The sequence below is a fragment of the Pollicipes pollicipes genome, unplaced genomic scaffold, assembly GCF_011947565.3.
Source record: "Pollicipes pollicipes isolate AB1234 unplaced genomic scaffold, Ppol_2.1 Scaffold_584;HRSCAF=661_pilon_pilon_pilon, whole genome shotgun sequence".
NCBI lineage: Eukaryota > Metazoa > Arthropoda > Thecostraca > Pollicipedomorpha > Pollicipedidae > Pollicipes > Pollicipes pollicipes.
This window is the reverse complement of record NW_023596764.1, coordinates 79,030-96,370: the sequence shown is the minus strand read 5'-3', so window position 1 is coordinate 96,370 and position 17,341 is coordinate 79,030. Positions and strand designations below refer to the sequence as shown.

At 61.6% G+C, this 17,341-nt stretch overlaps 1 protein-coding gene across 1 annotated transcript in view; it reads right to left on the bottom strand.

Moving 5' to 3' along the window:
* LOC119104101 (protein cordon-bleu) overlaps positions 1-17,341 on the bottom strand; it is a 41,832-nt gene that overhangs the window by 3,688 nt on the left and 20,803 nt on the right. Inside the window, exons 2-5 of the mRNA XM_037227779.1 lie at positions 4,294-4,464; positions 2,720-2,847; positions 1,256-1,374; positions 3-29 (exon numbers count right to left, since the gene is read on the bottom strand). Of these exons, the coding sequence (XP_037083674.1) occupies positions 3-29; positions 1,256-1,374; positions 2,720-2,847; positions 4,294-4,445 (426 nt within the window). The 5' untranslated portion in view covers positions 4,446-4,464. The remainder of the gene's footprint in view (positions 1-2; positions 30-1,255; positions 1,375-2,719; positions 2,848-4,293; positions 4,465-17,341) is intronic.

Here is a 17,341-nt window from a genome sequence, read left to right as displayed (position 1 = left end):
GCCGAGAGCTGATTGCGGGGCAAATACACCTGCAAAATGGACCGCAGTCATCTGATGGAACTCAGCGAGTACAAAAGAACGAATGGGCTTTTATGAGACATGAGGCTGCTGCAATGCAATTTGTTTTTTTTAACGGCGTCGTGTGCACCGAAAATGCGCACGCGCATGCCATGCAATCTACATAAGTGACAAAACAATGCCAAGTACATCTCTCCGATCTTCCTTCCCTTCCCTTGGCCTGTCAACAGCACACACGTAATTATTCAGAGCCTCGAAAACGTCGCTGAATGTTGCTTCAGCTCTGATACAACCACGCCAAACGCCAACGTTTGACGTCAGATTACGCAATCCAGCGCTGACACGCACGGGGTTCTTTCGTACCGCACTAAATTGGTGGACGGCAAGACCCTCACAGATGGTTGCCATCAGATTTCCCACGGAATGGAACGAAGCCGTGCCAAACCTCAAACAAAGCCGCGCTGTCGCCGCACCGCCGGCCTCTGATTGGCGGAGCAGCATGCAAGCATAGAGACAAGGCCAACTATGCCGACTTCAACGCTACCAACAGACCATCTTTCGAAACGGCATTCAGGAGCACAGTGCGTTCCAATACGTTAATGCGTTCTAGACTGCGGCGATGTCTCGGCGAAAGGCGACGTCCCACTGGGGCCTGCAGTACGCTCGGAGCGGGTCGGGGTGGGTCGCGGTGGATCGTCTCGGAGTGGGTCGGGGTGGGTCGCAGTGGGCCGTCTCGGAGTGGGTCGGGGTGGGTCGCGGTGGGTCGTCTCTGAGTGGGTCGGGGTAGGTCGTCTCAGGGTGGGTCGGGGTAGGTCGTCTCGGGGTGGTCGGCGTAGGACGCCTCGGGGTGGGTCGCTGTGGGTCGTCTCGAAGTGGCTTGGAGTGGGTCGCGGTGGGTCTTCTCGGAGTGGGTCGGGCTGGGTCGGGGTGGGTCGTCTCGGAGTGGGTCGGGGTAGGTCGTCCCGGGGTGGGTCGGGATGGGTCGCGGTGGGTCGTCTCGAGGTGGGTCGGGGTGGGTCGTTCGCTCGGGGTGGGTCGAGATAGGTCGTCTCGGGGTGGGTCGAGGTAGGACGCCTTGGGGTGGTCGCTGTGGGTCGTCTCGAAGTGGGCCGGGGTAGGTCGTCTCAGGGTGGGTCGCTGTGAGTCGTCTCGGAGTGGGTCGGGGTAGGTCGTCTCGGGGTGGGTCGGGGTGGGCCGGGGTGGGTCGTCTGGGGGCAAGACCCAGCTGAGGGCTTACCTTGATGCGGATCTTGGCGTCGGCCAGCGGGTTGTGCGGCGCCGCTTTGGTCCGCCGGCTCGGGGGCTCGTTCAGCTTGTTCTTCGGCACGATCCGAAGAGCGGTGGTGTCAAGCGTGCCTGGAGCGCAGCGGGCGGCATCTCAGCCGGAGACGGTACAGAGCCACTCAGTCACGACCCGCAGGGCGCAGGGGCTAGCGTACAAGCGACGCCGGCTGTGCCGTCTTCAATGCCACCAACAGATAACCCTTGGGAATAGCATTCATGAATACAGAGGTGCACAGGGACGACCTCCGGGCAGCGGCGAGTCGTGCTCCACGTCCAAGCCCAGCCTGTGGCGGGAGTGCAAACCTGCTCCGCACAGGTGGCTCCGTGTGCATCGCGGGTTTATTGGCGTCACCTTGTGGAGGTGGCACCTTAGCGAGACCTTAGTGGCACCTTCACACGGTGGCAACAAAAGATGAAGTGGCCCAGTGCTGCGAGATTCGGTGATATCCTTTGACCAGGATTCCTCCCTCGCCCAGCGCCATTTTGAGCACAAACACGCAAACTGCCGCTGGCTCACAATACAGCTATCAAGAATGCTTTCAACTGGATTTGTGCAGATTACCTCTCATAGGTTTTTGTTCACGAAACACTCAAAATTATTGCGGCCTTGAGACACCAGGAAAACAAAGTATTTGCGTTACGAACAGTTTCGTCTACGATTCGCCAAGACATACGTGAGACTAGGTGCAGACCTTTCCAAGTAAAAAATCCCTCCCCAAGCAACATGAGAAAGTACGAACCGCAGGAATTCGCGGACACTGTTTAAGGTCCCTGCAAGACGGCACTGCCCATCACGACGTTTTCTTGCAATATGCTACAACGACTCTCACCACACCGTGCGTTTCATTGCGGCGTGAAAAATGCATGCAAGACAATGAGTGTCTCCTCGCACCATGGCAGCGGCCTCTGCAACATATAAAACCCTGCCGGCGAGTGCAGAATACTGGCTTTCGTCATCCCACTCTGCGAATTGCTGCCTATGCCGTCAATTGACAGACGAGACAAGAGATCGCCAACAGCTCTTGCATAATTTATTTGCAGAGGCGGACCCCTTGGGGCCGCCGTCGCCGATGACGCTAATGGTTCGGCCGACAGACACGACCTTGTCAAGGTCGCGCGCCTCCGTCGCTGGTGACGCAGTCTGTTCACACACCGATCACGGCGCATCAAGAGACTCGCAGACGACAAATGAAGGGAGACCGGCGCAGACCGACGCACTGGGAAGAGACGATAAAAAGGTCAAGGGTTCTTTTGAGCCTCGGACGCCACCGTGAAAAGCTGACGCCTCTTCACTAACATCTTCAATGGCGAGGCAGGACAAAGCCGAAGGCGAACATGGCGCCCGAACATGATGCAGCACAAGTGAAGCCATGCGCCTACGGACGGCGCACGCGACTGCCGGGAGGTTGCACCATACCTATTGGTGTGCTGGGCTTGTAGCTGAGGCAGCTGTGGCTCCGGTCGGATATGACCTGGATCACGTGACCCCCAGGGCTGATTTTATTGGCCGTTGTGACCTGGATGAGGAGGTCCATCATTGGCGTGCTGCGGAAACATAAGCGCACAAGGTCAGCGGAAGGGCACGGTGCCAAAGGGTGGCGGCTGACACCGTACGACACCAGCGACAGAAAGAACTGAGCTGCATAGTAATGCTTCACTTCAAAAACGGGTGAGTATATTGTTGCTGGCAGGCCGTGATATGGCCTTCACAGTACACGGAATACAATGAACTTAAGAATTTACGCAACAATTACGCCACAATTGACAAGTGATTGTTTCTGTCGATTCAGCAGCAACGTTAACGAGGCGTGCTTCAACGCCAGTTGATCGCAGAGCCAGAAGTCCCGACGGGCCGCCTCTTATGACCGCGTTGTGCGGGCCAGCAAAACCAGCCTTGATGGTCGGCTCGAGAATGCCATGTGGACAAAAAAGTAGATTCATACTTGCGGTTCGGAGCGTGGTCTCGTGTATATATGTATGTAAACTGAAAATCCGGCTTCGATTTCTTTTCAAAAATTGGCTATTGCATTGTGGGATGCAACGTTCTGGGTTTGATGAAGAAAACCGGCATAAAACTGCTGTTTCTTCTCAGGATACATTGACAATGCATAGTCGTACGAAAAAACCGGTAGCGCACCTCAGATTATATCGGCAATACACAGCCCTTTGTAACCTGTTCTGGTCCATGAAACGTTCCGACACTGCCACAAAATTATTTGTGACATTGAACATGCCGGCCAATTCAACTTTGTGACAATGCAGATTCGCATAAATCATTCAAATCAGCTTACATTATTTCAAAGCAAAAGACCGGACTCTGTGGTCATGGTCCAAGGCAGTTGACTGCATTGCACCAGTAATCCCCTGGTCGCCGATTTGATGCAAGAGAGATGTCCGCAGAGCTAAGTCACTCCCCGTCATACTTCAGTAATCAAGAGTTGGGTCACTCCCCCAGTCGTCACTTCAGTTCCGGGTCCCGCCCGTGCTCGATATCCATCCCCGTACCCATCCCAATCCCAACCCAAATCCAAATCCCAATCCCAATCCCGGTCCCGGTCCCGGTCCTGGTCTATCTTGAACACATGCCCAGCCCAGTCCCAGTCCCAGTCCCAGTCCCAGTCCCAGTCCCAGTCCCAGTCCCAGTCCCGTCCCAGTCCCAGTCCCAGTCCCAGTCCCAGTCCCAGTCCCAGTCCCAGTCCCCAGCCCCAGCCCCAGCCCCAGCCCCAGCCCCAGCCCCAGCCCCAGCCCCGGTCCCGGTCCCGTCCCCGGCCCTGTCCCAGCTCCAGTCCAAGCCCCGGCCCCGCCCCGTCCCCGGCCCTGTCCCAGCTCCTGTCCAAGCCCCGGCCCCGGCCCCGTCCCCGGCCCTGTCCCAGCTCCAGTCCAAGCCCATCCCCATCCCCATCCCCAGCGCCACCCCCAGCCCCCAGCCCCAGCTCCAGCCTCAGCGCCACCCCCAGCCCCAGCCCCAGCCCCGCCGCGCCGTTGGCTCACCCGCGATCCACGCTGATGCGGCAGTGGCGGCCGTCTGGCAGCAGCACGCTCAGGCTCATCTGTCCCTGCAGCATGTCGGCCGGCGTGTCCTCGGTGACGGCGTGCGCCGGCAGCTGGCTCGCGCTGCCGCGCCGCAGCGGCGGCGGCGCCATCAGACGACTCAGGTCTGGACTGAAAACACGAGGCACCCGCGAGGTCAGGCGCCGCTTGAAATCAGGCGAGCCCCGAACTGAAGCGAAGGGAAGCATCATCAGTCATGGAGCCCGGGGACATTGCGTCAGCTTCGTTAATCAAAACCTCGCAGGTTACACTTCCAGTCGGACAACACTGTAATGGGATAACACTTTCTACACGTATTGGCACTTACACCCCAATCAAAGCACCTTGATATGTGCCCCATAGATCGCATGGCAGATGCAGCCTGTTTCCACTACCAATGGACGACTGTGCGTCCGTCTGTTAACAGGGTGTGCCGAACCAAACGCCATCGGCTCCAGGTGCGTAAAAAAACCACACTGGATAAGCAACACCAGCGTATCATCAGCAGCGGTGTAGATTAGGCAGCTGTGTCCTTGCAAGGTTGCCTTAAGAGCCACCGGACAGGTCCACACATGGGCATAAGCCCCTCCTGTTAACTAGCAGCCGGGACCATGTTTTGACAACGTCATCCTGCCGGCGGCGGCGGCGGCGGCTCCGGCCGGCGTGTCGCCGTCTCCTGGCGCGGCCTCGCCTGTCCGGCGGCCCGCCAGATCTGGGCAGGGCTCGTGCGGCTTCCCATACACGGAAGCTCCGCAAGCTGGCGCCCGCGGCGGATCAGGCGGCGGACGGCCCAATCTGATTACAGCGGCGCCACCGAGCCGCGGCTGGAGACGGCGCGAGCCCCGCGGAGTGCCCGTGGCCACGCAGCGCCTGGGCCGCCCGGACGGGCTGACAGACGGCCAGTCAGGCTGGGATGCGAGCCGTCAGGCTGACAGTTGGCTGCGGGTGGAATGTCGGGGTAGTGCCCACACGCGGAGGTGCGGACAGGGGCGGGGCGGGACGGGGCGGGGGCGGACGAGCGGACGCCGTTCAGCTGGGCGGACAGGGGTGTAAGCAGGCCGACGGGCGGGTAAGAGAAGTGGTAGAGGCGGGCCGACACGAACGGACGTCGACAGAGGGTAGACGGGCGGACAGGAGGGCACGCTGACGGACACAGGAACGACAGGGGTGGACAGCGAGACACGCGTGCGGACGAGCAGACAAAGAAACAGACAGGAGGCAACTGGAAACTGAGCGGGTCGCCGCCCGACGTCTGACCGCGCCTCGCGACGAGCGGCGAGGCGTGGACAAACACGCCGCGGAGACACGCGGAGCCGGCACCCCCCCCCCCCCGCTGCCAACCTGCAGCCGCACCAGCCCAGCACGTCCGCTGCCGGCTCAAACGCTTCGCAGCGCCGCCTTCTGCCGGCTCATGTCCGCGATTTACAGGGCTCGAAGCGGCGCTGACGAACATTCCACCGATCAACAGCTGGTGGCGTCACGTGTGGCGTCGGGTAATGGCCGGAGAAAAAGGGGCGTTCTCCTCGGTGTTTGGCGTGCCGGCGGAGGTCACGTCCAAGGTCGAAGCGGCAGACGTGTTGGCAGCGGCGGCAAATGCAGCCGCCCCTGGTCTGCACCGCGCAAACCGAGCGGCGACTTGCATTTTCTGGTGCACTGGGCCGAATGTCCGGAGCATTGTGAGCCTAAAATCGGCCTTGACCATTTTCCGACAGGTATATCTGCTTCCCAATAGAACCGCCCTTTCATACAAAATGCGACCTTCGCGAAAAAAAACTCGCTGTAGCACTGGTGGCATAGAGGGACTGAGGAACGCGCCATGCGGCGTAACGCACGTCTCGACCGGGCCGATCAAAGACATCGGCGGCTGGTGACACCCTCCTCCATCGGTCCGTCTGCGGCGCCGGGCCGGCGCGGTGACCGGTCGCGGCCCGCCGCCTCCCCTATCGCTCATCTGCTGTCAAGGCGTGACGGCTTCTCCGAGCCCACCAGCTAGCGGGACCAGGGTCACCGCGCTCCTCCGGGCCCCAGCGAAGGCGCGCCGCGCCCGGAGCAGCTCGCGACGGTCCGGGACGCGCCGAGCCCGGCCGGCCACCGCAGCTGGCCGCAGCCAATGGTCCGTGACCGGTACTGTGAAGCTGGTGAGTGATTGGAAATAAAGCGGGACATGGGCGGAGACTCATTCACGATGTCAGAGGAGATAAATTAAAAACCTTCTGATCACCGGCCGGGCCCAATTAGGACGGCAGTTGCGGAGATTAAGCCCGCGCGGCGTCACGTCTGCCGGCCGAGCGAGCGGCCAAATCACGTCAGCACCTCGCTCGAAAGAGCCCACGGCGCGCCCTCACAAGTCACTGCAGCGGGCGCACCTGGAGGCCGGGCGCGCCCACCTGCCGGCGACGGCCCCAGCAAGGCCGCGAGCTCACGCCGAGCCGGCCTCCGCACGGGCAACGACCAGCGCAACAAAAACAAGTCCACGGCTGCTGCAACCAGTTCCGAGCCGCCGTAACGACCCGGTCGGCCGCTCCCTGGGGTCCGGGGCCGTTTCATTTCGAGCGGCGTGCTTCTTGAGAGGTCGTGTCCCGGCGCGCGTGACCGGCGGCGTCGTTGGCCGCGAGGGGGCGCTCACGAGCCTGGCTGCCGGCCGGGCGGCGTGACCGCTGTGTGGACTGGCGGCGGTCCGGAGAGCGCGCCGCCGGCACCCGGCGCGTGCAGCGGCGACGGCCGGGCCGTTCACAAGTCGTTCGTCCGCGCCCGGACCCCCCGTGACGACCTCACCGAGTCACGGTCCCGCCGTCACCGTCGCCCAGCATGGAAATTTGATCACCAGGCAGTACTGGGACAAACAGCGCTGTGAACATTTGTATACAGCGTGGGGTACGTTGCATTAAAGGCGCTGCAGTTCATTTAGAGATATGACCGACATACGGCCTTGTGTAGCCATTTATGACTATGCTCGTGCTGCTCCCTGGCCCTGGAGTACAGAGCGTTTGTCATATTGGATGCAGTGAATGCAGTTCGTCCCGTCTCGTCACTTATGTAATACATATATAATACATCACTATGCAATACATAGCACTGGAAATGCGTACCTTCGTGAGGACCAAAGAACATGAATGAAAAATGCCAACTTTTCGCCGGCCCTTTCAAACGGCACTAAGTTTGCCACCAGGGAAGATGACGCGCTTGCATCAAACGTCGCTGCCGCCACTACACTCTGGGTGCACCCGTGTCTTTAAGATGGCCTGTCCCGCAAAACTGCCGACACTAAAATGCCAGACACTAAATTTCTTAGACAGGATCACATGACAAGTTTTCCCTTTGGTTGGTGTTGCGAATTTTAGCTATTTATTAAATAGTATTTCATTAGTATTATTAGATATAATACTAGTCTTATTAGTACAAAGTATTATTACATATATAATGCATATAATACATGTCATTATTATATAGTATTTCAGGATATTTTTGAACAGCTCACGCCCCTTGAGCGCTTTCCTAGGCGCGATTTCCAAAACCCATCAGCTGAGAGATCCGCTATCGCTGGCATGCACGGCATTCACGAAAACAAAGTCATTAGACAAGGAAGTAAATTAGTCTCAGCTGATCTCCCCCGGCAATAGCTGTCAACACACACACACTTAAATACATGGTTTCTCCACCTGGTCTGCCTCTCTCCGCCTTTAACATCGTCGCTCTCATTTTCTGACTGTATGCCTCTCCCTACTCAATGTTGACGTTCTAGTTAATAATTACGAGTCTACGCACAAGTGTTAATCTGACTTTCAGAGCGCATGTGCAGCGGCCTGTGGCTGGCCAGGGGAGCACCAGCTCCGCCAGCAGAAGCAGCAGCACCAGCTCTGCCAACACAACAGAACGCCGGTTCGAGTGAGCCAGGCCAGGTTAGGATTTTGTCGACCGCGGCAGCCCCGGCCGGCACGGTCAGCAGCTGAATGAGCACCGGCTCGGCCGAGTGCAGGACCCGGGCGAACGCAGGACCCGGGCGAACGCAGGACCAGGGCGAACGCAGACCCGGGCGAACGCAGGGATCGGACGAGCTCTGGACTCAGGCGAGAGCAGGGCTCGGGCGAGCGCAGGGCTCGGGCGAGCGCAGGGCTTGGGCGAGCGCAAAGCTCAGGCGAGCGCACAGCTCGGGCAAGCGCTCAGCTCGGGCGAGCGCAGGGCTCGGGCGAGCGCAGGGCTTGGGCGAGCGCAAAGCTCAGGCGAGCGCACAGCTCGGGCAAGCGCTCAGCTCGGGAGAGCGCAGGTCTCGGGCGAGCGCAGAGCTCGGAAGAGCTCACAGGCGACGACGGTGGCCTGACAGGCGCGGCGAGGCTGGATGGGGAGCGGCACCCCTCCAGGCCTTCGCACGGCTCTGGCGGTCTGAGCGCCGGCAGCGTACCGGCACCGTGACATCACACGCTCCCACGGGAACCCCCGGGCGCTCTGGCCCGGGCCATCGCCGGGGTCACTACCGGAGGTCACCGCCGGAGGTCACCGCCGGGGTCACCGCCGGGGTCACCGCCGGGTCACCACCAGACGGGCCGCCCAGCCGGAGATACCGACCAGGGCAGGGTCACGTCACGTCCGACTGTCGCCTCGCGCAGTGTCGCGCATCTCCGGACGTAACGGGTCGGCCGCGTCGCCGTCCGGCCCGCGCCTCTCGGCGGCCGGCGGCCTGTCCCGTTAGCTTGGCGGCGGCCGGGTCGGCAGGGTTGGCGGCCGGCGCACCGCAGGCGCACCGCCGGCGACCCGCCCTTCCAACTGGGGCAAGGACGGACGCCAGATGTCGAGTCCGCAGAGGCGAGGCCGCGCTCGGGGCACGCGCCGGTCACCCGGCCTCCGGCGGGCCGCCGTCGCCAGGGTGTTCCCGTGCCCGCTGCGCAGGGCCCTGTGCGCCACTGACGACGGGATGGACTTAACCAAATCGTAGGGCGGGCAGGACTGGAGCAGGTGGTGCGAGTCGCACGGGGCATACGGAGGCACGCGCAGAAGCTGACTGCACTCTACGTGGACAGGCGGAGGACTGTTCGGAGCTTGCTTCCCTTTTTATCGTCGGGACAGGGGCAAACTGCCACAAAGCACAGAAAGCTCACACTGACAAAGTTTGATCTCATGAATCAGTTAATGATGAAAAGCATGTCAATATTTGTCCGTAATACACTACCCACTAAAAAATCAAGGTGTCAAAAAGAGGAATTGAGAATTGACGCCACAACGCACAAAGCAACGACGCATCACTGAGGTCATACGATCGCATTCACCCTCACCCCGCTCCTCACCTCACCCCTCTCCTCACCTCACCCCACCCTATCGTTGCAGAAAAGACGGCACCACGTCCCTCCTCGACTCTTCCTGCGCGGTATGTGCAATTCACAACAAGCGCAAGAAACTTCCAACACTCCGCCACCGCGGTTCGCGGTTCGCGGCCATCGTCCCACGAAGACGCCGAGCGCACTCCGCTGCCCTGTGTCAATATTGACAGAGCTGAGGACGCCGACTGCGATGCAGATGTGATTTTTCGCCCGAGATGAGTCGTGTTTGGCTTTAAAGTGTAATGGTCCGCGGCAGAAAATGCTTTGCAGCGGCAGCGCTAAGGCTAGTTAAGATCAAAGGAGAACGCATACGGTGCGATTCAAAAGACCTTAACGAAGCGATGTAAATGGCGAGTTACGGGTCGGAAGTCAGGTACGCTAGTCTTCTGACAGCTGCAGGCAGCCGTCCCCACTGCCGATCATTGGACTGTTGCAGAGGGCCAGCGACGGTGGCATCACCCCCACCCCCACCCCTGCCCAGGTGTCGGCCGGGTCAGGTCACGACCGCAGGGCGTGCCCACTCCCGGCCGCTGCTGACGTCCGTCGGCAACACACACCGACCCGAGTCCTCAGCCGGACAGGAGGACGGCGGTGCCAGAGCTGCCCGACGGCTCCGACCTGCGCGACCGTTCACGCCGCGCGAACCGCTTCGGCTGGCCGGAACGCCGGTCGGCTGGCAACCGGAGGTCGGCCAGCGCCACAGACGGGCACTCGAGACTGGTCGCCGCCAGGGGGAGGGGCGGCTTCAAGCGCAAACGGCTCAATCAGTCGTCTGAACCTCCGACCTCTGCAGATCGGCGCCATTGTACGGACGACCGAGAGCACGTGAATGGGCCCTTCTTCCCCCACTGGCGTCAGCTGACGCGGCGCCAAGTGAGATGGATTCTCCTGTAACAAGATGAACGATCATGGCGCCGTTTAAAACGGACCGTCTGCCAATGAAGGTGGCGCGGCGAGGAGGCGGCGAGGAGGCGGCGAGGAGGCGGCGGTGAGGCGGGCGCCGGTCCCCAGACTGTGCTGCAGAGGCGGCCTTGACCCCGTCCGGGGGTGACAAACACGCGGAGGCGACGACCCGACTGTCGCTGCAGCGCCGCCCCGCCCTCACTGCACCGGGGTGATGTACCACGCCAATGAAGCGCAACGCCGGCAAACAAGACGGCCGGCATACGGACGAGTGCCGCACGAATTGAGGCTGATTCGGGACGCGTTCGGGCGCGCCCCGACCAGCTTCTGGAGCTCAGGCCGGCAGAAGTTGCTTTGGAACGGTTGCCGAGGGCTTCGCGCCAACTGTTGGTAGTGCTGGTGAGGCGGGGGGCGGGGGGGGGGGGGGTGGCGGGAACGATTTAGGCTCTTGGGACAATCGGAGATAGACTAACTATTTTCGGGGCCTGGCCCGCCATGGGTCGGCCGAGGACGACCGCTGGAGGCTGCGGCCGGGCGCGGTTCCCGACGCCGACGGAACAGAGATAGGTGCGATTGCTGGGGCCCGGCTGACCAAGGCCGACACGGTAATGTATATGTGGCGGCACGCCCACCGCCCGGCGGGAACCCGATCAACGGCTGCTGCTCTCATGACGCCGCGCCCAGGAAGAAGATGGCGACCATTGTCGCGTCGCATACATGATCACCCGCCTGAGCTCCAGCTGAATAAAACAGTCATAAATTGGAAATCAAGCGTGGAGAGTAAAAAATGACACCCGCATTTCACATCATTCAGGATATCTTTATCGATGGGAGAGCCAGGCGGGGAAGGGCGAACGGATTGTCAACAGAATGAAGAAAACAAAGTGATTCAACACAGACAAGGATACGATGATGATGCAGCGCGATGCCGAAGAAGGCGTCTACGCGTTGAAAATCATCACGAAAGGGTCCAGGAACGACACAAACTGAAGGCTGTTAAAGGAAGGAATGCTGTTGCCAAACTGGTGACATGCAAAGCGTCAGGCCTTAATTTCATGCTCACGAGAGTCATATAAACGAATAAGGCTTGTGTTCTCACGTGACGAAGCATCCCGAGCACACAACGTCACGATTCACGAGCGGTTGTGTTCCAGCTGACCGACGCTGGCCCCCGGTGTCCGCTCCGTGGACCCGGCATGGCTCGAGCCGGCGGTCGTGAAAGTGACGGGCACTGGCCGCACATGGCCCGGCAGTTGGCGGGCGTCACGAACGTTGCAGCCGGGCTCCCGGCAACAGTTGACAATGGCGAACCGTTCGGCGGAGGTCGGCGCTCGGTTCTGACCGCCAGACCGCTGATCCCGGCACTCCAGCGGAGCTCGCCGATCATCTCGTGTGAGGTCAGGAGACCGCTGGTCACCCGCTGGAGAGGTCAGGAGCCCGCCGGTCACCCGCCGGAGAGGTCAGGAGCCCGCCGATCACCTCGTGAGAGGTCAGGACCCCGCCGGTCACCCGCCGGAGAGGTCGTCAGGAACCCGCTGGTCACCCGCTGGAGAGGTCAGGAGCCCGCCGGTCACCCGCTGGAGAGGTCATCAGGAGCCCACCGGTCACCCGCCGGAGAGGTCACCAGGAGCCTACCGGTCACCCGCCGGAGATGTCAGGAGCCCGCCGATCACCCGCTGGAGAGGTCAGGAGACCGCCGGTCACCCGCCGGAGAGGTCAGGAGACCGCCGGTCACCCGCCGGAGAGGTCAGGAGCCCGCCGGTCACCCGCCGGAGAGGTCAGGAGACCGCCGGTCACCCGCCGAAGAGGTCAGGAGCCCGCCGATCACCTCGTGAGAGGTCAGGAGACCGCCGATCACCCGCTGGGGAGGTCAGGAGCCCGCCGGTCACCCGCTGGAGAGGTCAGGAGCCCGCCGGTTACCGAAAGGTCGCATGCTCTGGGTCATTGACGGGTCATCGAAACACCGAGGAGCCCGAGGAGCGTCAGGGCACCGGCGGCGTACCATTCAGAAGCGGCGTCGGGTGGCGGCTCCGGCCGTCGCCGGTCGCGCGGGTCGCCACGAGCGCCGGCCAGCCGTCACCAAACAGGCGGCGAAAGGCGTTGCCCAACACCTCCTGCCGCCGACAATGAGGAGGATTCGCACGGCGCACGGTGGCCGGGCGAGGCCAGGCCGACCGGCGAATGGCCGCCTGTCGTTAGGCCGCCACGCTCGGCCGTGCGTACGTCGCGACAATGCGCGCGAGGTGGGGACATCTTCCGCGAGCGGCCGCCGCCTCCGCGCGCGCGCAGTTGCGCCACCGCTGCAGCAGTCACGCGAGCTGACGCGGCGCCGACGACGCCGGTGATGGAACCTATCGGCACAAAAAGGCCGGCACACAAAGGGGAGAGAGCGGGAAACGGAAGCAAACTCGGGAGGGAGCGGCCGCGAGGAGCGGCGGAAGGAGGGCGGTGGCATAATTGCGACGGCTGTCGTTCGGCCCGACGCCGACACAAAAACGGCGGCCTCTGTTGCTCGGGTCAACGACTGGCAAGCCGCGGCAAAACCACCGCCGCTCGCCTCACGTCCGCGGGCCGTCCGGCAAAACCGATGAGGCGCGCAGCAAAACCGCTGGACGACCGTGACCGAAGAGCTGGGACCCTGCCCGCCCGCAGGCACGGACGACGGCGATCCATCCCATCCAGCGTGCAACACGTGGCGGAGAGTGGCATGCTGTGGGCTCCGATTTGTTGCACGGATGGCGTCCAGAGACAAGAGACTGGGCCGAGTGAAACACGCATCATGCCAGTTTACGGTCATGTGCAGCCAGAAGAGCATGTCAGCAACGGCAAGCCGAATTCATCGTCAAGGAGACATTCTAGTCATGCATGTGCATCTACAACGTTTTCGCGTGGCTTCGGTCATCTGCGCAACACGCAATTCAAATTGCGCGTTGGCCACAAAACACGGACCATGCGTCAGGCTTTAGTGCATAGCTCTGTGTACGCGCGGTACGAGCTGCAGGGCAGTGGAGGCGTGCTAACGGTTACACGTGCTCGCCGCTCGGTCACGGACGGCCGGGCCGGCCGCCGGTGCCAGGCTGCGGAATGTGACCACGTGACGGCACAGCTGCAGCCTCCTCTGACCGTGCCAGCTGTCAGCTGGGGTCATACGAGGTTACTCGGTTCGCTGCAGGTCACCGCAAATCAGCCGGCTTGCGACAATTTCAGCAGAGGTCAGTCAGCTGGTGACGTCGGATAAGATTGTCGTCAGATCGCACAACAACGTTATCAACGAAATCATTAAGGTCATCGAGGTCACCACGTGTCAAACAATTAGCAGCCATGCCCATCAGAGATCAGCCAACGCGATCTGACGTCATCCAGCGTTAGTGGACTTCGATCAACGTCAGAGGTCACCAGAGGTCAAACTCCATCAACCGGCCTCAGCCGTGGTCTGAAGGGCCTCGGCTGGCCGCCAGCTGACGGGATCATCACTGGGAGCCTGACGCCTCACTTCCGTCCAGCGGGTACCCTTCAGCCGGTCAGACCCATCGACGGCCGGCCGGAAATGAAAGCGCTGTCAGCTCGGTGGCGGTGCTGCGGCGGCGGCGGCGGCGGCGGCGGCGGGTCAGCTGGCGCGGTCGCACCGCCGGGCAGCAGCGTGCCCACCACCGCCCTGCATACTAAGCACCACCGCCCGCCGGCGGCGGCCCCGGCTGTGCAGCGGTCCCGTCAGCCAGCGCGAGCACGGCGGTAACTCGGTCAGCGGCGGCGGCCCGGTCGGAGCCGACGCCGCTTCGGCACTCGGCACTGCCCTCCTGACGTGTGCCAGCACTGGGTTCGCCCCTCTCCTGATGGTGTGCCAGCAGTGGGTGCGTCCTTCTCCTGACAGTGTGCCAGCACTGGGTGCGTCCTTCTCCAGACAGTGTGCCAGCACTGGGTACTGCATCCGCTGCTAAGTATCATGCAGTCGGACACACAGTGAATAAATTCGGCCACGCCAAACCAGGCTGGACAGGTCCATTTGTGGCGGGCATTTGCGGCTGGTAAGGTCAAGTTTACGTTCGGTCATGACAAACGCCACGGTGTACCAAATATATTTGGACACGATACGCTAATATAGACCGGCTTATGTGCAGCAGACGTCGTCTGTACTTGGTCAGATCCGACTCGCGACGCCATGACAGCCTACCGCATTCGTGAATTTGAACTCCTAGCGGGAAGGATCTTCCTTTGAAATTCAATTTGAACATACACCGTGAAACTCTCCACAACGTCGATGCAAAAGAGCATCTCGTCCGAGTCTCATCAGCAGGGATCCGATCACAGAGTGGAGATAAGCCTTGCTCTCATTCCCACCGCGAGGCTGCCGGCGCGAGGCTTCCGGTATCGTCCGCGCCTGCCGCGCGAGGAGGCAGTCGCGACTCTTCCGCCCCTGCGCGTGACGCCCCGAGAGTCCCGCTGCGCTCTGCTCTCAGGGGGAGGGGACTGGGTCACGGCCCGGTGGAGATTCGTCCGACATGTGCCTGCGCGGGAGCTCGTAATGAGACAGCCATCGCTCGCCAAAGCCGGTTTTTCCCACCGCTGATTGTATCAGGACACGTACTCACACCGCAGCGATTCAATAGCCAAGACCGAAGGCCAAAAAACAACCGTATAGACGAGTTGTGCAATGGGCTACCTGGCGGTCCTCCAGATTTCACAGAACAGTCGTCACGAATCCGAGCCTCGCTATCAGTAACATAAAGTTCGGTTATCTAAACACGTAGCCTTGTACTCAGCGGCGCGGCCACCTTTCACGAGTGTTGCCACGATATTTGGCGACCGATACACACAGTGCCGGTGGCGGTTGAAAGACCGTGTCGCAATGCTACCGGTTTGTCGACATGTAATCGTCTCTTCCGCTAGCGGTGCAAAACAACACATTTGTGGACACGGGTTATGTTTCTACTGTAGCCATCTATCAGCAGTAAGAGAGGGAGGAGAGGAGAGGAGAGGAGAGGAGAGGAGAGAGAGGAGAGAGGAGAGGAGAGGAGAGGAGAGGAGAGGAGAGGAGAGGAGAGGAGAGGAGAGGAGAGGAGAGGAGAGAGAGAGGAGAGGAGAGGAGAGGAGAGGAGAGGAGAGGGGGAGAGGAGAGGAGAGAGAGACGAGAGAGAGAAACGGAGAGAGAGGAGAGAAGAGAGGAGAGAGAGAGAGAGAGAGAGAGAGAGAGGGGCGAGAGAGAGAGAGAGAGGGGGGGGGGGGGCGCGATCCATGCTGATTGCAATAATCAGCAGACTATAGATAGCTAGATATGTAGTCCCAGTGTTCGCCACAAGGTCAAACGTATGCCGACGGCGCCGTTTTTGGCAGTGTTGACTGCGTCCAGACAATTGTGACAGGCTGCGTCTCTCCTGATGCTGCCGTGTATTGGGGAGTTTGGGGTCCCGGCGCGTTATGCCTCCGAGTGACCGACCGGACGGCGAGTCCAGCACAGTTAGGTCGGGTCGGTCAGGCCACGTGGCCCGGCCGAGGGCACGGGCAGAGTCAGCGGGGTGATCTTTTGGTGCAGCCTCTGCCAGTGCCTGACAGGAGCGCACAACACAGGCGCAACGGGCTGCGGATCAGTGCATCCTGTGCTCGATAGCAGACTGCTGCGGGCCAGTTCAGCCTGTGCTCGATAGCAGACTATTGCGGGCCAGTTCAGCCTGTGCTCGATAGCAAACTGCTGCAGATCAGTGCAGCCTGTGCCCGATAGCAGACCCATGGCATGGCACCAGCAATTTGAAGGAGATTCATGCAGCCTGCATTCCCACAGACGTTACTCAAAAACGCCTAGTTCTCAGTATTATGCTGTTGCATTATGTTGCATGGAGTTCATTTTGCAATGGTAGGCGATTGGGCCGGACCAACAACACTGCCGTGAATCGTTTACAAAGCCCAGACGTGACCGCAGCCAGCGGGAGCATGTTGAAGCATCGCTGCCTCTGCGGACGATACACCGTAATCAGCGGGCTCGCTACTTCTACCGCGGACGGTGGCTGTTTGTCGGGCTCGTCCGTCCTCCAGCCGTGCGCCGCCGTTCCAGTCCCCCCCCCCCCCCCCCACGCACCCTGCGTTCCAGCTCGTGCCTGCGGAGACGGCAGCAGGTGCGGGCCGCGCACGTGAGGGTCCGCTGACGGCCGCCACCTGCCGCCCCCACCCTCCGCGCTCCCTCCCTCCCTCCCTCCCCCACAGCCGCGACCGCTCCCCTCCACGAGCCGATCGGAGCGTAACGCCCGCGAGGCAGGCCTGCCAGCACCATTCCGCGTCCCTGCCGGGCTGGACCGGACTGCGGCGCCAGCACCACTCCGCGTCCGCCGCCGCCGCCGCCGCCGCCGCCGCCGCACGCGCGTGTGTGTGGGGTGCGGGGCTGGAGAAACCTGTTCTCGGTGCGCAGCTGAGGTCACGGCGGCGACCGGGCGTACGAAAACAGACCCCGACCGCCGCCGAGGGTGCCGGTCCCAGAGCGGACACACGCGCGGCCAGCAAGGACGGGCCCGTCACCGCACAGGCACCGCACTCAGGCGTGCGTGCGGGTGTCCGTCATAAACATAGCTGACGACCTCAAGCCATCCGTCACTCTTCCGTTCCCAGCCCTCTCCTCATCCCTTGAGACTGATGGCCGCAGGTGGCCCAGGAGAAGAGGATTAGCGAGGCTGCAGCCGTGTCAGCCACACCCGTAACTGAGCTGCGATCTGCCGACTCGGCCGGCGACTCCGGTGCCGCCTGGCTGCCGGCCGGGGCGGCGCGGGGCGGCGCGGACAATGCAGGAGTGGTGCGCTGAATGGCACCGC